The sequence below is a fragment of the Eschrichtius robustus genome, chromosome 9 (assembly GCF_028021215.1).
Source record: "Eschrichtius robustus isolate mEscRob2 chromosome 9, mEscRob2.pri, whole genome shotgun sequence".
NCBI classification, from domain to species: domain Eukaryota; kingdom Metazoa; phylum Chordata; class Mammalia; order Artiodactyla; family Eschrichtiidae; genus Eschrichtius; species Eschrichtius robustus.
Window position 1 is genome coordinate 21,412,564 of NC_090832.1, and position 23,755 is coordinate 21,436,318.

Here is a 23,755-nt window from a genome sequence, read left to right on the forward strand (position 1 = left end):
TTGGATAAATTTAGACTAGACTGTAAACTGAGGCTTCAATGAGTAATGAAAATGTCACCAATGGGGAACAAAGCTTAGATTATCAAGCCTGACCATGAAAGTAATACTGGTAAGAGTTATCATTTATTGATGAGCTGGAACTCTATAGATAATCTACTAAATTCTCAGGATAGATATAATTAGCTCTATTTTACTAGTGAGGAAACCCAAGTTAAATGACTTGGCCAAGGTCAAACATCTACCAAGTGGCCAAGTAGGAATCAAACCCAGAAGCTCCCTGCTCTACAGCCTGCCCTCTCCTCTCTACATGGAACTTCCACGGCTTACCCCAGGGAGATGGCAACTGCTGTGGGCGCTTTGGTCTTCAAGCCATTTGATGGCCTTCTCTGGCTCTACTTGTCACCTTAGGGCTCATCTACTCCAGCACAGATATCTATATAGGCCATATATATCTTATAGAGGCCACAGATATCTTACTATATGTGTATCTGTTTCTAGTGCTCTACCCAAGCACAGATATTCTAAAATTAAAAATTCTATGTTAAAGGTGATTTAAGCTCAATCAAGTTCACAACTAATAATGCATTTTCCCCACTACTTCTCTTTCCCATTTTGGGCAGTTTAACAAGACTACCAGGTCTATGAGATTCCCCAGAATACCCAGCAGAGTGTTTTCACAGAATGGGCATTGATTGGTTATTGACTAATTGGCTACTGACCCTTTACATTTGAAGTTCAAAAAAATTTTTAAATGCAAAGTGGTATCTTAGTGGGGCTAAGAAAAGAGAGAGAAGGATGGCTCCTTTAGGCTGGCAGGAAGTTCAGTGTTTATTTTGAAAGCAGAGGTAGAAATATTTACTTTCAATAGTTTTTTTTTCTTTAAATGGGATATATAGTTCAAAAGTTAAAAAGTAAAACTCTTTTTTAATATAAAGGTAAATTATAGGTTTTTATATTGATTAACTTATTGAAAAAATACATTATTATAAATCTTATCGTCATATATTATGAATATTTTAAAGTAAAAAGCAACAGAAATCCAGAAATGCTTGTTACGATAATAATGATTAGCATGGGTTTTCATTCTAAAATAAAATATATACTAAGACTATTGATAGTTTTAGTATCCCTGGGCAATAACATTACATTATACAAATCTTTTAACATCTAGAGAAAACAGATTATTTTTTTCAGTGTTAGGTTGAAAACAGTATTTTTAGAAATTCTTAAAAATACCATGCATTGATGTGCACTGTAATTATTATTTCCTCTTCATGTATTTTTGAATATTCTGATTTTTGCCAATAAACACAAGTCACTTGTGTATATACAAAGTACTATACATTAAAAGCATTTTACATTGTTGCCTTTTTTTCTATTTTCTATCTTTTAAAAGTATACAACATTTTTTTCTTTCTAAAAGAAATTATTCTTATTTTTCTTCAAGGAGAAAAAACCTACAATACAAATCCGGTTCTAAAAATGCAGTCCTTTAGACCTTCAAAAGTCTCAGGGTTAATGGGAGAGACAATGCCAAAGGGAGAAAATGGGACTCAGATGTGAGTAGGGAGGGCCTCTGGCTGTGCTCTGGGGCTCAGGGTTCCATCTGCAGGGGAGATGTGAAAGTCATGTGCCTTCAAATTACTCGTGAAGAGACATTAATCCTGTAGAAGAAAACTCGACCAAGTACATCTCCCCTGCAGCCTAGAAGTCCAGCACAAAAATCTATTTTTGTTTCAAGACAAAATTAAAAAGAAAAATCCTCTCTGTTATAGCTAGAGGTGGACAAACTTTACCTTCCACCAACAGACAAGAGTTAGGAAGGACTATTTCTAGAGTATGGAAGATGTAGTTTCCATATGAGGGTGGTTAATCATTTAGACTCTCACTGCTTGTATACTTTGCACTTACTCTGATTTTAATCATTTACCTGGCCACGCCCTACCTGCCTTTCTGAAATTCAACGTTTGAGTAACGTGATAACTGGGAATGGTGGATATGGCAGACTGCATTTTCCAAAGATGGCAGCAATAATAACTCCAGCTCACATTTCTTCTGCAATATGACCTTGCCACCACTCCCCCACTGAAAGGCAGAGCTAATTCCTCTTCCCTTGAATCTGAGCTGACCTGATGACTTGCCTGGAACTTAACAGAATGTGGTGGAAGCGAGGCTGGGTGCCTTCTAAAGCTGGGTCAGATAAGGCCATGCAACTTTTACCTGGTTCTCTCCGGGCACTTGCTCTGGGACAAGCCAGCCGCCATGTAAGAAGTTTGACAACTCTGAGGCCACCATGCTGAAGAGGCCATATGTCGGTGCTTTGGTGGACAGCCCCGGCTGAGCCCAGCTGCTAATAAGCCTAGCCTCTGAGCCATCCTCACCAAGACACCAGATATGTAAACAAGCCACCTCGGACCCTCCAGAGCAGCCCATTTGTCAGCTGAGTAACACTGACTGACCTGAGTCGCTCTTGCCTAAGGGCAAGAAATCACATTAAGTAGTTTACAGGCAATTCTTGGTAACACATAAACTTGCTATTTCCTACAGGAAACGTGGTATTGACTGATGGTAAGCTTGCCCCACGACCTGAGTATCACAGTCTTCTTCACGCCCTCATGGCTGCCCTCGATCTGAGGGATTTCACCTGCCTGGGGGAAGCCTCCTTTTTCAGGGCACATTCCTCAGCCTGTGTTCTCCATCCCAACCTCAAGGGTTTCCTCCTTGCCTTTTCTGCATAATCCTTGACCTGCTGCACCATTGATTATGCCCTACTCTATCACTTACTGACTTTTTCTCCTATATAGGCAAACTTTCCCTTTCTTTTGGCTCCTTCCTCATGGCATAAAAGATTGCTCAGGTATTTCCCATAAATTAAAAAATCACTCCCTTGATATTCTTATTTTCCAATTCTACTCACTCAAGCTTTCAGCCTCCACAATCATTTTCCCTCAAGTGACTACCTTATCATACCTCTTCTTCACAGCGAGACTCTTGAGGTTGTGTTTTATTCTCATGGTCCCCACCACAGTCAGTCAGCTAAAATGCCTCCTTTCACTATGTTACTAACCACTTGTGAGCTGACACTCCCCTTTCTAGGCTGCCGGGCTACATCTTCTCTTTCCCCATCTCACAGACATTTCTTTTCAGTGTTTTTCTAATGTCTCTTCGTGTTGGGTTTCTCGGGCTCTATTCCCAGCCTCCTTCCCTTCTGTTTCCATTCTGCACATTCTTCCTTTGTAATCTTACTCCTTTCTAGTTTTCATTTCTTCTTATGAGCTAATAATTACTGAATCTATATCTCCAATATGAGCTTGACACATAGTAGGTGCTCTACAGAATGAAATCTCCTATTACAGGGCATCAGCACAGAGTGTAACTAAATACCTAGTTCTAGCTTTAAGGCTGGGTGTGGCATGAGATTACTCAATATGGAATTTTGCTTAGAGACAAAAAATTAGAAACCATTATTTGGGAGATCAGGAAAATTGTAAAGTGAAGAATTTAAGAACAAACAAATGGTTGGCAAAATTCTTTATGTAACCATGGTACTCATAAAATAATTAGTCTTTCTTCATGATGGAACCCTCTATATATTTCAGTTATCCCGAACTGTGAGCCATGATATAGATTAAGTGTTGGTAAACCATGACCCATAGGCCAAATGTGGCCCATCATCTGGTTTAATTAATTAATTAATTTATTTATTTATTTATTTTTATTGGGGTATAGTTGTTTTACAATGTTGTGTTAGTTTCTACTGTGAAGTAGAGTTCCCTGTGCTATACAGCAGGTTCTCATTAGTTATCTATCTGATACATATTAGTATATATACTGTCAATCCCAATCTCCCAATTCATCCCACCACCACCCCCATCTGTTTTTATAAATATAGTTTTATTGGACCACATATACATCCATTCACTTACACATTGTCTATGGCTGCTTTCCTGCTACAAAGGCAAAGCTGAGCCACTGCAACAAAGACTGGACGGCCCACAAAGCCTAAAATATTTACTTTCTGGCCATTTATAGAAAAAGTGTGCCAGCCTTGATTAGAGATCAATACCTTTTCCACTGTTAACGTAGCCCTTTAAAAGAGTAACTTGTATAAGTTGTATTTTCTACGAGTAAGGATAAATCATGGCTGTGGGAAACATGCCCCACCCCAATCCAGGTACGAATGCAGGCAGGTTATATGGTAACAAAGAACAAGTTTTATCTGAGACTTAATTGAAAGAAATATGTTGATACTATTAAATGTATCAACTAAGTGTCTTAAATAATCAAAGGCAGAAAATTATTGGGATACTTGGTAATACCTAGTCTCCTAAGATGACTAAGTAGGCAGTAAGTAGGTATTGGAGCTTTTAGAAAAACAATAAAAGCATACATAAATAAAATCATGGCTCAAGCCACTGAGGTCTTGCCTTGTCTGCAGGTGTTAACCTGGCCCAGGGCTTGTCTGCCCGGCGATCATAGTCAGGTGAATCGGTGACTTCTACATACTCATTAAACCGCAGGATCCTTCGAGCTTGCAGCTCTGCCACTGTGGGTCTCAGGCTGAGCTGCAGGAGGATAGGGATGAGTTCAGTAAACCATTTACAGCCTCATGGTGGCACGTTTTCTATAGAGTACTTCAAAGTTATGGTTACATAAGGTCACTTTCAGATATTTAAAAAAAAAAAAAAAAAAGGCAGCAGCATCTTGGGAGTTTCTAATGAGAACTAGAAAGCAGTGTGCCCTAATTTTGCAACTATAAAAATCCCCATTGTTAGATAGGTCACAGTCTTTAGCAACCATCTGCATTATGCTATTTTCCCCACCTTGCCTGGCATTGTGATAAAGGTGCCTGTCATCTCTGACACGGGGGACAGACACAATAGTAATCCAGATAGGGGATGGCTGGTTTGAAGATTGAATTATCAAGACAAAAGCCCTACAACTTGTAGAAATGAGAATAAAAATCTCTGTTCCTACTATATTAAACCTGCATATTCAGAAATGCACAAAGTTACAACAAAGGAATGGTCCAGTGAAGGGTGTGCCTATGGCAGTCTTCCGTGAGAGTCTAAGGACACAGGTCCAGATCCGACATTTACCCTTGGCCAGAAAAGCCGATATGCAGCAATGAGGAGGGGGGGACGCACTGGAAAACTGCACTTCAGTGAGGCCACAACTGCTTAAACCCAGCTGCAACCTTAAGACACTTCTAATAACTTGGAGTCCCCCTGTGGTTTTTGTCAAATTCAAATTTATGGTTATATTTAATCTACCCTGCCCTGTGTGTATTTGTTTTCCTCTCATGGTCCTTTCTCAAGCCCAAGAACAGACAGAGATTGTCCTAAGAGACTAAAGAAACTTGGCCCCTGGTTGAACAGGCATGATCTACTGTCCGCTATTAAGTTTCATGCTTTTGTGGCCTTTCTCAGCTGGGAGGTGTCACAGCATTGTCAGACAGGTAGACCCAGGCCTATGTTTTACCCATCGGGTCCATTTTCAGTATTTTTCTCTCCATACATATACTCTATATACAGCCAGACTATCCATGGTTTAAGTGGTCCTCTTTGGAGGCATTCCTTAATTGCATGGGTTCAATTTTTGGAAAAATTAAGCACTCTCACAAAACAAACAAACAAGCAAAAACTGATGTTTCTGTGGTCAAAAATCTCCCCTTTCCTTGGTTTCCTCTTGAGTAAAACCAGAGGCTGAACTGTCAGTGCTCTAACATTCAAGGCATTCAAGGATTCTTAGGACTGGGTCTACACCCTGAGCCTACTTGACAAGGGATATGGCAACGGCGGCTCCTTCTATCTTCATAAAGCCCTGGTAGGTGATGGACAAAGGGAGGAAAAATCTAAGTGGTTCTGTTACACTCTCAGTTACTGTCCTATCTATACTGCTAGCTTCTTACTGCCTCTCTAGGGCAGGTAGGGTCAAGAAGGTAGAGAAACCCTTGCTTCTGGGGACTTCCCAAAATGCAAGTGACCAATGGTCACAGAGGTCAGAAGTTCTCCATGTAGTCTTGCCCTTCAGGGCTGTGCCAGTTACGGGGTAGCTATTAGTGCTATGGAATATTTTGCACCTACGGCAGGGAGCTCTGTGTGGTACAGGCTAGTGGGGGTAGGGCAGCTCTGTTGTCTCCCAGAAGGACCCAACTGGATTAAGAAAAGACTGTATGTATGACAGGGGTGAGCTGGAGCAAGGAGGAGGGATTACCGCTTATCTGTAGCTGGTAACTTAACGGCCATTGAATTGCTAGAAGAGCCATCTCAAAAAATTCAGTTTATAGTGTCTTTTTTAACTTGATTATTGTTTGATGTTTGGGATCTTTGAGGAAAAAAAGAGATGAATTAAGGCTATTTTTCCCTAAAAATCAAAACCAAAACCTCTCAAAATACAGTCTCCAACATTTCCATGGGAATGGAGTGCTTCTTCTTTCTGCCTTGGAATGTTTTGGCTGTGAACTCCCCAGCCAGCCCAAATAAATGTGGGTCAGATCACACTCTTTGCTGCAGATGTCATATTGTACTCATCCTGCCTTATCCAGCTGTGAAAGGTATATCTGAAGAATTACTAAGCAAGGTGTTTTTTTTTTTTTTCCCATAAAATTAAATGCTTTTTAGTGTTTAAAACAGCATTTACACAGAAGCAGCTCTTTAACTATCTGGACGACGCTCCAACTCCATACAGTATCTACAGGGCAGACGTGTGCAGGCCAGCGACGCCGGACGGGAGCAGCGTGCGTGCGTGCGTGCGTGCGTGCGTGCGTGGGCGGGCGGCCACCCCAGGACCGCGGGGAGGGGCGAGCTGGCCACGCCCTCTGCCCCAGACCCCACCCCTGCAGCAGCTGTGTGCATCTGTGGCCCTCGCCCTCAGGGTCACCTTCCCTCTCCTGCCATCTCCCCCTCACCGTCCTCCCGCACACCTTCAGACACACCGTGTGTCCCTGCGGGGTGGGGGGAAACTCATGAAACTCTGCTCCAGTGGCTGGGAGTGGGGGACAGCTGACTTGGCCGCCACCCCGTGGAGCACACAGGCCAGGCAATAAATAAATAAATTAGATCCCTACCCTGGGCAGCCACAGAGAGGCCTCGGGGCTAGGACCCTACCCCCGAGAGGGCCCCCCACCCCGGCCTGGGCAGGATGGGGGGTGGGGCCTGGGAACCGGGTGAAGAGGGGGGCCCAGGCCTAGCGGCCACCTCTCAGCTCAACCTGAGGCCCTGTGCACAGCACTGTGGGCGAGTGCGGGTCCCTGAGGCACACGCCAACGGGGGGCAGGTCAGACCTGCCTGAGCACAGGGAGATGGAGGCCCCCCACCAGGGTCTTGAGCAAGGTGTTTATAATGAAATATAAACTCTGATAGTGCTTAATTTTTCCAAAGATTATTATTATTTTAACGCTCACCGAAAAAAGCGAGGGCCCTGGTATCAGATTTATATTTTCATAAATGGGTAGAAACAATGGTCTGAGTTTTGGAGGTAAGCCATTTGTCAATTTGGGTAGCACTGCAGCAGACAAGCTGGATGATCAAGTTCACTTAGTAAATTACTCACCCAGCTCAGAATCTTTAGTAATAACAAAGTATTTATTCAGTGTTTCCAAAACTGCATGGAAACAGTGAGCATTTTTACAAACTATACACTGAAATGTTAATAATGGTTATCTCTGAATGGGAGACGTCTGCATGATTTTCTAGTCTTTTTTGTTCCTTCTGGCGTTTAAAAAAAATTTCACACAGATTATATGTTATTTTCATAATTGGCAAATGCAATTTAAAACTTTTGACTGTCGACTTTTCAAAATTAGCATATTATGCATTAATATAAACATAATTCATATTGTAAACATTACACTGATTTTAATGTCTGTGATTAGTCAGTAGACTAATAGGAATAATTATTCCTAAATATCAGATTTACATGTAAAGCACGGATTTGCATTTTAAAAATGAAGTATATCTCAAAATACACATGCTCAGTAACCATCATAATTTCATCACCTTTCTGCTGAGTCTGCGTTTAAGTTCCATTTTTGCTTCTTGCTCTTCTTCTTCATTCTTTTCTGTTTATTAATTGGGGGGAAAAGGGAGGAAAGGCATGAAGACTTAGTTACTATAAAAGATTATACAATCAGAAAAGTAGCTCAGGCCACAGTTATTTGACTTCACGGATATTGATCAAACACTCCACCAACATCTATAAAAAGTTATCGAAAGATTCTGCAGAAGAATCAATCATTAATTTACAGATATATTATTTTTTTCCTTATAGGATTGGTTTATTTACTAATTGTAAAACTTTTTGCTTCCTGACTTCTTGTTCTATTCTGAAAAAACCACAAGAGTGCCCATACTCCAGTGAAAGCCTCTCATTGCTGATCATCTCATAGGCTTTTATAAGCACAATTTATCAGAATTCAGATAAAAACTTACTACTGGATCTGGCCTTTGTGTGAAAATCTGAATCACATCAAAAGAACAAATTAGAACCACCTGATGCATGTCTGAGTTGCTGATTTCCATTCAAATCCAAGCAAAATACTTGATTTGTCTGCTTTGGTTTCCACAGAAGCAGAATCTTTGGACTTTGCTTTCAAACCAGAATGTTCTGAATGGGGTTATGGTGTATGGTTGATGGAGATGATTTATTTTCTTGTGATGCTAACTTTCCAAAGTCTTCTCTTTCTCTAGTTCTTCACCAAGTAGTACAATTTAAAGGCCAACTCAAATGAATGCGGTCCAACAGATGGAATTAAGAAAAAAATGTCCAGAATTTTAAAAGAAATAAACACTGCTCAGGATTTAATGGTTGCTATTTGATGAACTTCTCTCTGTTGGTTCCTGTAGCTCATACTTTGTTTGATAAGTGAGCATAGATTCTTGGATACCAATGCTTACGAAAGAATATCTTTTAGAAAGTGCTGTTATGAATTCTACTGAAGGAAAATCACACTGTATAAGGGCTCAACCAAAAGGCTGAAAAAGAAAAGTCTCCTCTGTAACAGATAGATTTACTTTTAAAATTCAAACAGACTTCTTAGCACTAAGATTGTTTTTATTGTGAATACAGTATCAGTATTCAATATTTGCAACATCTGTATTTGCTAGCTGAACATGCTAAATTCTCTATTAATTTTCCTTATCTGGACAGGGAAAAGTTTTGACATTCTTCTGAAATACTAATTTTAATTTATAAGAAAGAGGATGATCAGTCTGGTTATTTAGACAAAGAATGAACGTAAACTGAAATTACCCTGCAAGACAAGAAACAACTAGTTAGTATGCTTTCATTAAGTGCCTGTGAGTGTCAAACAAAACTTGATTATAATTCAGATTTCTTCCTATGAAAATACTGTAGGTTTTTCTAATTGCTTCAAAAAATATATTGCAATATATCCTTTGATATCCTTAAAACACATCCTTAGGGTCAAATAATTACTTTATTATTATTTTTTTTTAAAGGAAGTGGGGAGACTCAGAATGCAGGCAGACATCTGCTGCTCTCTTTTCTTTTTTTAAAAAAATAATTAATTAATTAATTTTATTTATTTGGCTGCACTGGGTCTTCGTTGCTGTGTGCAGGCTTTCTCTAGTTGCGGTGAGCGGGGGCTACTCTTGGTTGCAGTGCGCAGGCTTCTCATTGCGGTGGCTTCTCTTGTTGTGGAGCATGGGCTCTAGGTACGCGGGCTCAGTAGTTGTGGCATGCAGGCTCAGTAGTTGTGGCTCACGGGCTCCAGAGCGCAGGCTCAGTAGTTGTGGTGCACGGGCTTAGTTGCTCCAAGGCATGTGGAATCTTCCTGGACCAGGGCTTGAACCCGTGTCCCCTGCATTGGCAGGCAGATTCTTAACCACTGCGCCACCAGGGAAGTCCCAAATAATTACTTTATGTGAGTTGGATAAGGCATGTGGATTGTAAATTATATATAATAGACAAACACCAAACTTGTGGTTCATGTGATTCAAACTAGGACTTTACAAGGTCAGGCCTTTGATGATATTAATAAAAAGAAAAATATAATTGTTAAAACATTTCAGTTATTCTTCCTATATAATGATTATGCTACATTTTCAAAGGTACTTTCCAAAGACAAAATACTGGATATCTAATATGACTCAAAGCTAACAAATGCTCCAATTTTCAAGAAGTACACAAAACATAATTTCCTAGAAGAGAATATTAGATAATTTTGCTTTATGAAGCATACTGCACATCTAGGTGTCAGCCAGTGATATTTAAAAAAAGAAGGGCCGACTGTAAATAAACAGGATTTTACCAATTGGGAATTCTTCTCTAACATCAGGAACTGACTTCCTTAGATTTCCCATATTCGAAATTATGCCTCTAAAGAACTTAGAGGAAGAGGGTGAGAGGTGGAGGAAGGCCAACGTGACTGATCCTAGGAATCTTATTAAATAGTCATTGTTAAATCTTTTACTAAGAGTCAAGGTTAAACCTTAAACTTGGTTTTAAAAAATTCACCAAGGGAATTCCCTGGCGGTCCAGTGGTTAGGACTCCGTGCTTTCACTGCTGAGGGCCTGGGTTTGATTCCTGGTGGGGGAACTAAGATCCCACAAGCCGTGCAGTACGAACAAAACAAAACAAAAATTCACCGAGTTTTTGGAACTTTAAAAAAAAAATTATTAGAGGGCTAATTATAAAGTAGGATGAAAGCACGTCTGGTCACTTTAAACAGACTGGAGGGATACTCATGAAGGAAGTGACTGGCTCACTGACAAATCTCACCCTCAGTAACTCCTCAGAGCAGAGAGGGGCGGGTATCAGAACAGCCACGGAAAGCGTTTGCCATAAGCATACAAACGATACACGTAGTTTAACAGCAGTGGGCACTACAAGAAACCTGCCTGCCAAGTGCTGCCCAGAGCCTTTCACGGATGATGCGAAAAGGAGAAGAAAGAAAAGCACCAAAGTACCAACAACTGGAGTATTATATTCTTCAGTCACCAACTCAGATAAGATGGATTAAAAATAGCCAAACATTTTTTTGTGGGATTGTTTCACTTTTTGTGTTTTATATGTTTCCATATGGGTGTTAGTAAGAAATGAAAATACATTTATAAACCTACTTTGAAATACATCCAAAAAATAAGATGGCTCCATGGATGGACAGATATGTGATAAAGTAAGATGTTAATGGTAGAATAAAGATAGTAGGTATATGGGTATTACTGTAAAATTATTTCAGCTTTTCTGTATGCTTAAAAAATTACATAACAAAACACTGGGGAAAAATACATGCAGAACTCAATGGCTTAATACATGTTTTCTCTATGACGATTTAGCTGGAATTATGGTCCTAGCTAAACTGTATAAGAGGATCTGAATATTTTATCCCTACCCTGTAGAAGATGTTCCACGAACATCTCTTTTCCTGATAAGCAAAAGTTGATCCTGCAAGCACCAAAACTTGCTTTCTATTTTAACAGTATTAAGAAACTAGTTCTAAAATCTAACTTAATATATATGTTTTTTAAAAAACCCTAGATGCACTAAAATAGGAAAGAGATCAAATTAGGTGTGATACTGGGAAAGATACTAAGAAATGAAATTTGTCCTGTGGTCTCCAATTAAAGCTATCAGCATTGACTGCCATTTGATTCATGTTTATTAAACTAGTGACAGGCTTGGATTTGAGAACTGCTGAATGTTTTATGCTGTGAATTAGTTTCCTAATCTGTCAAGAAAAGATGACCTCGTTAAATAAGTGTCCTTAAAAATCACACCACATCACACACAGACTTTTCTTCAAATAGACAATCATATTGCTTTTGAACAAAAGATGGAGATAAAACAAACAAACAAGAGTAATCTATGTGGAAGAACCCAGAAGCAAAGAGGAACTGAATAAAGTGTTGTCAGCTCTGGCCATCCAGTTCCCTGGGACTGCTCAGCAGAATGTTTTGGGTGACATCCACCAGTTCTCTTTTCTGCTTCCCTTGGCCATACATTATGTCAGGAGATCATAAGCCAGTTATCAGCTTCTCCAGACTGGAAACATGTCTTTTGTTTCCAGCATAAGCACATTTAGACAAACTAAGAAGGAAGTAAAAAAAGGCTGGAGTCAAATCTGAAGTTGACTTTGGCGTTTCACTACTCTTTCCCCAACCTCCAGGAAAATGGAGTATAAAAGCCAACACAGCACTTAAGATCAATGTGCGATAAATTTCTAATCTATGAAACAGTTCCTCAAATAACCAAACAGCAATGTGGTTTGGCTCTGTCTGTCTCCCAGGAGCAGGAAAGAATTACCCAGAATTCGCTCTTTCTTTTTTTCTAGGTATTGCATCAGGCAACCAATAAGATACACTCTCTGTGTTTTAGGAGCTTATGGACTGCATTTGAGCTTATCTACAATTTAATTCACAAATATTTTCCAGGAACCTATTATTAAAAACCATGAGCCTTTTTGGTTTGGTTTTGTTGTCAAAATGAGATGCTGCTTTCATTCTTCCTCAGATAGCTAAACACAGTTTTGGGTTTTTTTTCGTATCTAGCCATGACTTTTTCCATCTCCAAACTGGCTCTTCTACACACTGATGGTCACTTAAGTCCTTCTTCTTTGGGTTCCATGCCAGTTATGCTCACAAACGGCCAGAAAAAACCTTGCAAGGAAAGAACCCCACAGACTGGCAGTTCATCCCACTGGTTCAGTCTTCATTGTCCGGTTGTCTTAGTAATAGCAACTGTAGTATAAATATGCTGTTAAAATCTTTCTTTCCTTCAGGAAAGAAAACAACTCATTTGGAGAATGGGGATCACCCAGACAGGCCAACTTGACCCTAAAAGCCTGGTTGAAAAAGATTTCCCGCACGCCAGCGGCTCATTACTATTATAGTACTCTCTGGAGTTTTGCCCATCCCTGCTCTTTGATAGTTCATACAATAAAAAGCTCTTTTGAAACTGGGTTAATAATATATAAAACTACAGCTAGGGGCTTCCCTGGTGGCGCAGTGGTTGGGAGTCCGCCTGCCAATGCAGGGGACACGGGTTCGTGCCCCGGTCCGGGAAAACCCCACATGCCGCGGAGTGGCTGGGCCCGTGCGCCACAACTACTGAGCCTGCGCGTCTGGAGCCTGTGCTCCGCAACAAGAGAGGCCGCGATAGTGAGAGGCCCGCGCACCGCGATGAAGAGTGGCCCCCGCTTGCCGCAACTAGAGAAAGCCCTCACACAGAAACGAAGACCCAACACAGCCATAAAAATAAATAAATTAATTAATTAATTTAAACAAAACAAAACAAAAAAAACAAACTACAGCTAGGCTCAATTTAAAAATATCCATTATTTAACTCACTGTGGTTAGTAACCACATCGATCCACTACAGCACAACAAACCACTTCTACTCATTTTATAGCTTCAACATATGAACTCCAATAATGTAAATACGACCAGACCAATGAGTAAAATGTAAAGTCCAAGAAAATAGAGGGGGAAAGAGAATGGGAAAATGAAGTAGGAAAATGAATGGAGAACTCCTTAAGTGCTGAGAAATAATAAATAACTCTAGAGGGAAACAGAGTTATCGTAACAAAGGAAAATGAAATGGATTGAAAAATTCCTTCTCCCATAATTCTGTTTTAAATGGAGTCATTTGTTAAACCTGGCAACAAACTATTATTAATAATAATATAGGAATGTTTGATTTATTTCCTTGCGGATTTTTTGGTCTTTTCTTTCACATTTAGTTGCAAGCAGACTAGAGCATTTTCTTCTATTTAATATTTGGGTGAAAGAATACATAGAATAAATTTCATCTTTCTTAAAAACAACTGTCACAACCATGACGCTGCTCTGGGGTATATCAGGCTCAAAGCCATAAGATGAAACACAAACTTCAAGAAATTATTTTAAAAATGATATAAATAATTATATAAAAATGTGATCGAAATGGGCCATTTCAGTCATTCGTGAATACATATATTAAGGTTCCCTGCTGACAAATGGATTGTCTCTAGAGGGAGCCTGTTCATGGTTACATGAGGAATTCGCTGTGTAGTACAGGATACTCACGCTTCAGGATATTTCTTTGCTCTAATTCTTCAGTTGTGGGCCTCTGGCTAAGTCTCCTGTGATGAGAAAACAGATATACTGCCGGTTACAAACAAGGCCGCCTTAATGGGAGACGCAAAATAAAACAACAAGCAAAGCTGTATTTTTTCGTGTTTTGAGAAACAAAAATCCATTTTTAAGCCTACAAAATAAAAGCCTCCTTTCCACTAGTTTGGAGACTAGAGATTGTGGCTGAGACTGCTAACTACCCCCCACCACCCATACTCCCTTCTTCCTTTTAGAAACAGAACCCCCAGAGTTTTAGCTGAACACCCAGCTATAGATTTCTGCCTCCCTGCAGGCAAGATGCAGCCGTGTGACTGAGTTCTTGCAATGGGATGTGAGCAGAAGCAGTGTGTGTAATGTCTGCTTTTTTACCCTTAAAGTGACTGGGTGTGTATTCCCTTCTCTCTCTTTCCTTCTTCCACAGGCTAGAACTTAAACATGGTCATGTGAGCCAGCTCAGATCATGCAGATGAGGATATCCACGGAGATGGAAGAGCAACAAGACGGAAGGAACCTGGGTGCCTATCTGACTGCCTGGAGCTGTGCTCCCCACCCATGCTGGACAGCCCACCAAACCCTGCACTGTGATGTGAAAAAGAAGCAAACACGTGGAAGTGGCTTGTTTGGACCATTGCACTTTTTGGTCTCTGTTAGAGCAGCTTAGCCTGTACCCTAATTAACATACAGATAATTAGAATCTAAAAAAAGGCTCAAGGGTTCATACCAATTCATGAGATGATCAATTTATACTGCACAGTGTTTTCAGGAAAATATTACTTTTGGGATCTCAAATAAATTTACAATGTATATAAAGTTATCTTGAGATATACAGGCCATTTCCATCAACCTTCAAGAAAAGCCAGGCTCATTTGGGATTAGTACCTGATCATTTGTACACAAGAGCTCAATGTCTTATTAACCCATTATAATTTTGTTCTTGGTCTTGTTTACATTATTAATTTGTTGTTAATCACAGACAAAAACTTCCTCTGGATGTATTGATAGATTGAATTTGTGCAAATTAAACTAATATACATGAAAGGCAATCTTAATACAAGACACTATCAATTCTAAATGTTTATGGCTGTGACAGAAATGGTATGAAGAATTAAAATCAATGATATTTTGAATAGCTCACTAAAAAGTTTAACATTTAATCTTCATCAGCGCTACCTTGAAATTCACTTAATAAGTGAGCCCACAAAAAACCCCAGTGAACATCTATGCCAGCCAGATTTTGTGCCATTCATATATCTTATACTATATATCTGTACGATATCATCCCCCAAAGACATCATCCTTCTTTTGTTTATGGAGTTTCCTTTCTCTGGAATGCCCTCCTCTCCTTCTTCACCTACTGAAATCTTTTAAGTTATTAAAGGCTCCTGGTTCTTTGTCCCTCTACAGCAGTTCTACATAAATTATACATCGATTAAAGCACTTATCATTATTATAAAGATAATAATCACAGCTCTCATTAGTTCATCCTTTAAAGTGCCAGTCACTGTGCTGGGTGCTTAGCTTACATTATCTTGAATCCTTAAAACAATTCAGCAAGGTAGCAGCCAGTTCCCATTTTACAGATAAGAAAATGAGAGATTAATTCCCTTGCCTGCGAGAAAACACTACTGAATGATAGAGCTAGGACTCATACCTGGTTCTCTTGACCTAGATGTTTGTGCTTTTTACATGGTCCCCATCACTCAGTATAAATTTTGCCTCTTTCACTAGACATGGAGTTCTCTAGGGCAGGAACTCTAAGTGGTTTACCTTTGAATGACAGGGACTAAGTGTGCTGGGTTTGTAGAAAAACAATTCTGTAAAATTTATATACTTATAAAACTAAAAACCCTACCCTGATACGATTTTTATAGATATGGACTACATGTGTGTTTCTAGAGGCTCTCAAACTTTTGGGGGTTGGAGTGGAATTTTACAAAAACAGAAGAAGTGCTGCTCTGGTTGGCTACTTAGACCTACAATGAAGGAGTCCCCTCCCGCCTCACCCCAAAAACACACCTGCTTCCCTAGCTCTCCCCAGGAAGCCTGAGTATCCTCTCCAAGAAATCCTAATGCAGAGCTAGAAAACCACCGCTCTACGGTTATCTCATGGTGTCAACTTCTCACAATGTTCTTCATCAGTCCCCTGTTTTTGAGTGTTTTGGGTTTGTTTTAATTTGTCACTGCTCTAAATACCCTTCAAATAAACATCTTTGGAAAACACAGGGTTTTTTCCCTTTTAGATTATTTCCTTCTTGTATAACCTCCCAAATGGAATTACCATGTAAAGAAATACTGCTTTAGAATTCTTGTATTATTAAGTTGTTCTTCAGAAATATTGAACAAGAGCCAAGTATATGTGCCCTATTTTCTCATAAAGTTGCCGACATTGGGTTTAATTTATAAAAGTGTTTTGCTAATTTAAGAGGTAATACTTTAAATTAATAAAAAATATTTAATGTTCTTAAGTGCTCGCTAGGATCTAGGCACTAACATACCTTCAGTGTACCATCTCATTTAATCCGCACAAGCCCCAGCTTGGCCCCATCTACAAAACAGACAGTGGCTTCTGGACCCCTCACATGCCTACCCTGCAGGTACACCACAGTCTCAGAAATCTTCCACTTCCAAGCAAGGGAAGGACTTTTCTCCCACTTCCAAATCTTGTTCTGGTGTTCCAGGCTGTTCCCTTCTCCCAATTTATGCAACCTATTTTTTATGCAGAGTGAGGGAAGTTAACAAAACAACTAATACTTAAATATGCTTAAACTGATCATAAAAAGGAGAGTTTCAGCACTTGCTTCTATTAAAACTGCCAGTTACATGGACTTCCAATGCCACGAGTGGCAAAAGTAGAAATCCTACAATGGCGGAGGCAGGAAGTGCGGTCAGATGACCATTTATTTGAAGTGAAAAGGGGGAAGTTTCGATATGGGGGCTATGGCTACCTGACTAGGATGGAACTGGCCGTTGAAGCTACTTAATATTTCTGTAGTCTCGTAGCCCCCAGGGCAGAAGCTGATGGCAGTCATAGGAATGTTATAGGGAGTCCATGAATCAAACCAGGAGTTGGGCAAACTATGGCCCGCAGGCCAACTCTGGCCTGCTGCCTGTTTTGGTGAAGAATGTTTTCTTGGAATGTAGCCGTGCTCATCGGTTTATGTATTGTTTACGGCTGCTTTCATGCTACAATAGCACAGTCAAGTAGTTGCAGTAGGGACTGTCTGGCCAACAAAGCCTAAGAGATTTACTAACTGGTCCTTTATAGAAAAAGTCTGTCCCCACTTGGATCGGGCTTTGGCGACCTCAAAGCTACTGGCTAGCTGGACCAAAAAGGAGCTTCTTTGAGTGATTCACCATCCAAGACCAACTTTAGAAGACCAGATAGGCCAGGCATGCCCTTCCATGAGGGAGTCACAGTGATCTCAGTTAGGGAGGGAACTGTAGGAAGGAGAAAAGTAAGAATTAGTCAGTGCTGTCCCCAGATTTCAGCAATTACCTGACGAGCTCGGTTCCAATTTGCTGTCGGATTTCCTGCCTCTCTTCTTCAGAGGTACGCTGCAAGATGTTTTTGTCCTCTAATTCCTTCTTAGACGGTCTGTTGCCAAGTTTGATAGCAAGAGTATCCCTTCGTCGTATTTTACTTGCCAAAGCACCTGAGGATCAGAAAAGGCAGAAATGCAGAGAAAGGATTTTAGCAAGTGGCACTCAGGTTACACGTGGGCAGGGACGTTAAATAGAGTCCAGACCAAATTCTTTATTCACATGCAACGGTAGAATTTTAATTAACCTTAAGAAAAAAAAATTTTAAGTTGGATGTAGTTCATTTTGAAAAACTGAAGAACTGTTTTTTTGTTTTGTTTCCGTTTTTTTGTTGTTTTTTTTTAACATCTTTATTGGAGTATAATTGCTTTACAATGGTGTGAAGAACTGTTTTTTAAAATATTCTGAAAAATGTTGGGAAACCCTGAAAAAACCAGCAAGTATCACCTCATCTTTTGGACAGTGACATTTGAAGTTTATTCTGCTGAGACGGCATACCATGGAAACTACTGATTGCATAATGCCTCTTCTTTCTTTTCTTTTTCAAGTCTTAAACACTTAGCCCCTTGGCTTATCCTGTACAGTAAATCCTCTTCTTCCCTTTTCCTCCCCCCACTCAGAAAACCACACTGACAAAAGTCTACCTGTGATACCAATGTTTTAATCCTAAATTACCCAGGAATCCCTGATATCTCACAGAGGATAGTAAATACCAATGAATGATAATGATTTTTGTTATTTTTTATTTTATTGTTGTTTGATGATGATTTTTTTATTGTTCAGTACAAGCTAGAAGGAATTTGACAATGTTGTTTAATCATGAATATATTAATAACTTTTCATAATTTGTAAATTCAATTCCGTACTGAATCGCTCCCAAGTCATCCTTCTCAGAAGATTATTAAGAAAACAGCATTTTTCCAGTTCCCTAAGTTATATATAAATGGTTGGCTTTATCCACTTTACTATCATTCCTTCTTAGAAGGCATACCACCTTACTTATCATGGATGAGTGACTGTTTTTAATTCTTAAAAGGTATTAGTCATTCTTGACTCATTCCCCCTTTTAAACCACAGTATAAAAGTGAGTGAAATTCTCGAACATCCCCCATGAGTAATCCAGCAAATCCTGCATTGACGCTCTTTATTCCAGAACGGTCCCAAGGGGCTTCCCTGGTGGCGCAGTGGTTGAGAATCCGCCTGCCAATGTGGGGGACACGGGTTCGAGCCCTGGTCTGGGAAGATCCCACATGCCACGGAGCAACTAGGCCCGTGAGCCACAATTACTGAGCCTGCGCGTCTGGAGCCTGTGCCCTGCAACAAGAGAGGCTGTGACAGTGAGAGGCCCGCACAACGCAATGAGGAGTGGCCACCGCTTGCCGCAACTAGAGAAAGCCCTCGCACAGAAACGAAGACCCAACACAGCCAAAAATAAATAAATAAATAAATATTTAACAAAAAAAAGAAAGGTCCCGGTGTGGAAGCGCCATCTCTGATCAATCTGAGAAAGGCCTCTGCTGTTTGACTTTTTGGACAAATTCAAATATGCATACTGGCCTCATAGACTGACTCCCCCACCACCCTGCCCTGTGGAATCATCTTCCAGAAAGGCCTCTCACCTAAAGCTAAACCTTAGAAGATACACATTTCTAATCTGAGAAAGGCACATGAGGGGAAAGAAAACATCAGGTGTCTGGCTCCTAATGAGGCTTTTGCTCTTTACAGACTGCAGCTGCTTCTGTCCACCGCAGACTTCCCTCCCTACCTCTTGAAAAGAGCCTTACTTTCTCCACTGCCATCCTCGTCCTCATCCTCTTCATCGTCATCGTCATCGGTGTACAAGATAGGCCCATCAGAGTCAGAGTCATTGGCCTGGTATTCCCTCTGGCCTTCGTCCTCTGAGGCACTGAAGGATTCTGAAGATTCTCCCATCAGCCCAGGAGTCAGGAGCTGAGGCGCTGCCTCCCCCAGCTCGTCTTTGGTTGTAAAACTGTGAAAGACACAGAAACATGGGGGTGGCGTGAAGCTCAGAGCAACCCTCGGGGATGATGCCAGCACATGAGCGAGAACTCTAGTTTCATGAACATCCTTCAGGCTGGTGAACGGAGAAAGCAGACACGGACCAGCTAACGTCACTGAAATGGGGCAACAGTACTGCATTCCTTAACTCCCAAGGCTTTAGAGTCTTCATCTGTAAAATGGAAAGGACTGACCAGGTGGTGACTGATATATTTAGTACATGAATATTGTAAAACTATGTTCTGAAAATTTATTTTTCCCTAGCAATAGGAGATTCTGTGGAAAGAACAACGGGCTAGAAGTTCTTGGAGATTTGATTTTGCCTCCACTTTTTCTTGGACCTGTAACTCCTGCTTATCTTTCATGTCTAGCTTAAAGCCTCAGCTCCCTGAGGACTCTTTCACTGGCCATCAGACTAGTTCCTTGCCCTCTCTCCCTTCTCCCACGGTGCCCACCGCACTGGAGCACTTAGTACACTGCATCTCAGTCTGCCTCCCCAGCCCCCCAAAGTTCCTTGACAAGCAGAACTCATATCATGCTGTAGCCCAGCCCAGTACCTAGAACGGTACTGACACAGAAAAGTTTATCTTCTTTAATTGGTATATGAATTAATCCTACTTTCATCATAGCCAGTGTATTAACAGTAAAAAATTATATATCTTCTCCATTTGTAAAACTGCCTGTCATAAGATTATACTAATAACATGAGATGGAAAATGTGAAAGCTAAGTGGACTCTTTAGAAGAAAGGTGATATGTCAGGATGCAGTGAGTTTCTATTATTTAGCTTGGTACGAGCCTCTGAGTTAAAGTTACTATAAATATACAAAGCTTGCCAATTTTCACAGACCAGAATTTAAAAAAATACTTTACATCAAAAACATATCACATCAAAAACAATGTAATCTTCATTTTAAGATACAGAAGTTCCCCACATTGCTTTCTGATACAAACAGAAGAATCCAAATTTGGATGTCACACTTCTGAAAGACCGTTTAGTGCAAAACATGTGCTTGCTCTTCTCACTGAAAAAAATCAAAAAACAGTTCTTTGAATAATAAAAACAGGTAAACTTTGTCAGAATTGGAGGTACTGAAAATTCAACTTTGTGGCTGATAAGCCTAAGTGTTCTCAAAATTCTCTATTTTTCACTTATTAGAAAAATCCAACAGCCAAAAATTCTTGTTTTCAAAGAAGGAAATATGAAATTTCTGTTTTAATTGTGTAAAATATATAAAGCCTAAAATTGACCATCTTAACCATTTTTAAGTGTATAGTTCAGTGGCATTAAGTACATTCACACTGTTGTGCAACCATCACCACCATCCATCCTCAGAATTTTTCATCTTTCCAAACTGAAACTGTATCCATTAAACAATAAGTCCCCATTCCTCTTCCTTCATCCCCTGGCAACCACCATTTTACCTTCTGTCTCTATGAATTTTACTATTTTAGGTGCTTCATATAAGTGAAATTTTACATTTGTCCTTTTGTGTCTGACTTACTACACTTTGGACGTCTTCAAGGTTCATCCATGTTGTAGCATGTGTCAGAATTTCCTTCCTTTTTAAGGCTGAATAGTATTCCATTGTATGTATAGGTCACATTTTGTTTGTTAATTCATCATTCCATGGATGTTTGGGTTGTTTCTACCTTTTGGTTGTTGTGAATAATGCAGCTATGGGCACTGGTGTATAAATATCTGTTTGAGTACCTGCTTTCATTTTTTTTGGCTATATACACAGAAGTAGAATTGCTGGATCATATGGTAATTTTATGTTTAGTTTTTTGAGGAACCACCATATTGCTTCCAAAGTACGAAATCTCCTTTTAAATAAGATTTATTTTTTTCACAGTCTGGATTTCTAGCATACTGCCACTGGAGGCCACTGTGGGTGACCGAAGCACGTTTAAAAGATATGCCAATTAATAACACATTCTGAAGAGCAGAACAAAGATACTTCAGGGTTGAGTCCTAGTATTTGTTCATATCACTGTTCATTAATTTATCATGATACCAATTATTAATTTAATCTCATCATTTGCATTTTATAATGTTTTGCAGTTTTCAAAGACTTCTGCATATATTTACAACTTAACAATTGTTCTATAGTATAAGGAGGGCAGGTAATTTATAGTTCATGGAACCCAAGAAGGCCATGAATGAGTTGCCCCAACAAGGTAGCAAGGCCAGTCTACAATCCAGATTTAAAACTCTCAGTCTATCTATCAAATGTGATGTTATATTTTAGTTTTATACTTAATATTATGTTATATTGATATTATATATTATATTTAACTTAATATTAAATATTTTACTCCAAATTTTTATCGACCAACTCAAGACATGGCTCTCATTTTCCCCCTACGTTTCTTGGCACATTGAACAACACAATGAACTCTATTAATGTTTATGGAAATGAACTAGAAGCGTCAAGTCCCATTTGGATATGGGCTCCAAATGGGGTTATTAGTTTCTGCCTAAAATTATATCAGAATTGTATGCTACTGATGCTACCAACAAATAGAAATCTACCAAATCGTAACTACCCTGCGCTATGTGAATAGAAGTAGATGTTTTTACACATGGCCACTTGTCTTCTTTAAAGTTTTCACATTTGTATTCCAAACAGAAGCCTCTTCATAAAATGACAGGATTTTCTCACATTCGTTGACTAAACATAACTGGGGGAAAAGTTCTAAGTAAAGCAAGCGACTAAGAGCCAGAAATTCTAATCCACATAGCCACTTAAAAAGGGAAGAAAGTATTTGGAAGGAAATTTGAGAGACTACTTATTCCAAGCTCATTAACTCAAGAGCAAACACAAACCGCCCCTGTGAGATGAACTGTAATTTAAATTTTTAATTTTGAAGAATGTACAGAGAAGAAAATCTCTATGCCCTCTTCTAGGAAAGCATTAGAGTTACCCTGACTGACAGGAAAATCTATTATAAATACCTCGGCGTCTAATGATGTTCTCAGCTCGCTCCCTCTCATCACTGTCCCAGTGGAAATGAAGAACAGATGCTCACCTCTTTTGTCCGACAATCCTGCAAGTACTTGGGCTGAAGACAGATATCAAGCCCCCAGCATGCAGCATGGAGTTTAGCACAATATGGTGCCCTTCCTAAAATGGTTGTGCAAGTGGGCTGGACAGAATCAGGTCACCTTTGGAAATGGGCTTTCTCAGTGCTTAAGACTATCTGAGGAATTATTTTATATGTTACACCTTGTTCTTTAGTATATTGAATAGTGAATCCATATACTTGATCTCCTTCCCTAAATTCGGACTTTATCTTAAACATTTATACTTCCTGGGCATGTTAGACATTATTTTGGTAAAAACCAATCTTAACTGTAATGTTTTGTCCACTTTTGTATCTTTGGTGCTTAGTACGCTGCCTGGCACATAGAAGGCAAGCAAAAAATACAAGGTGGAATGCTGAATGACTGTTCAGTTCTGAAGGCTGGAATTGATGCCAAGGCTGGCAAACACTCATAATGAAGTGAAGACATCTGCTCTGCGCTGGAAGTATTCAGGACACCATAAGCATTCATTTCAATATCTTCTTCTTCCGAATCATTTATTAAAATGTCAAATAAAATAATTTGTACTTTAACATTTATTTACCTTTCCTTGGCTTTCCTTTGAATGATGGTGCTCAAAATGAGAGAAACAGACACAAAAGAAATTGCAAAAGAAGTAGAAGCAGGTGTTTTGGAAACTTATGAAATTCCTTAGAGCGCTGAGTGTGATGTGCAGCTCTGGGCTTGCATCCTGACTCTGCCACTTACTACCTGGGTGATCTTGGGCAAACTATGTTATCTCTCTCAGCATCAGTTTTCTCATCTATTCAACAGAGATATTTCAGGGGAGACTTATGTGAATCAAATAACTGATACTTCCTGACATTAAATAAGTATTTAATAAATGGAGGTTAATATCACTAGCAATTGAATAATTAAAAGTGATATTTTAGTCTCTTGATCCAAATCAATTTAATTAATGTACTAATTTTTTAAAGTATAACAGGACAAGGATTTTTTTGAAAGAGGAAATATTAAATTAAATAATGTAAAGAGCGAATTTGGGTTTTATTCTTAGAAACAGAAGAGGCTG

General features: G+C 39.5%; 1 protein-coding gene across 5 annotated transcripts in view; it reads right to left on the reverse strand.

Moving 5' to 3' along the window:
* PHACTR2 (phosphatase and actin regulator 2) overlaps positions 1–23,755 on the reverse strand; it is a 262,789-nt gene that overhangs the window by 16,287 nt on the left and 222,747 nt on the right. For all 5 annotated transcript variants that reach the window (XM_068550913.1, XM_068550917.1, XM_068550915.1 and 2 more), the window contains 5 exons: positions 19,401–19,606; positions 17,573–17,729; positions 14,029–14,084; positions 8,001–8,062; positions 4,428–4,565 (listed from right to left, as the gene is read on the reverse strand). In XM_068550913.1, the coding sequence (XP_068407014.1) occupies positions 4,428–4,565; positions 8,001–8,062; positions 14,029–14,084; positions 17,573–17,729; positions 19,401–19,606 (619 nt within the window). The remainder of the gene's footprint in view (positions 1–4,427; positions 4,566–8,000; positions 8,063–14,028; positions 14,085–17,572; positions 17,730–19,400; positions 19,607–23,755) is intronic.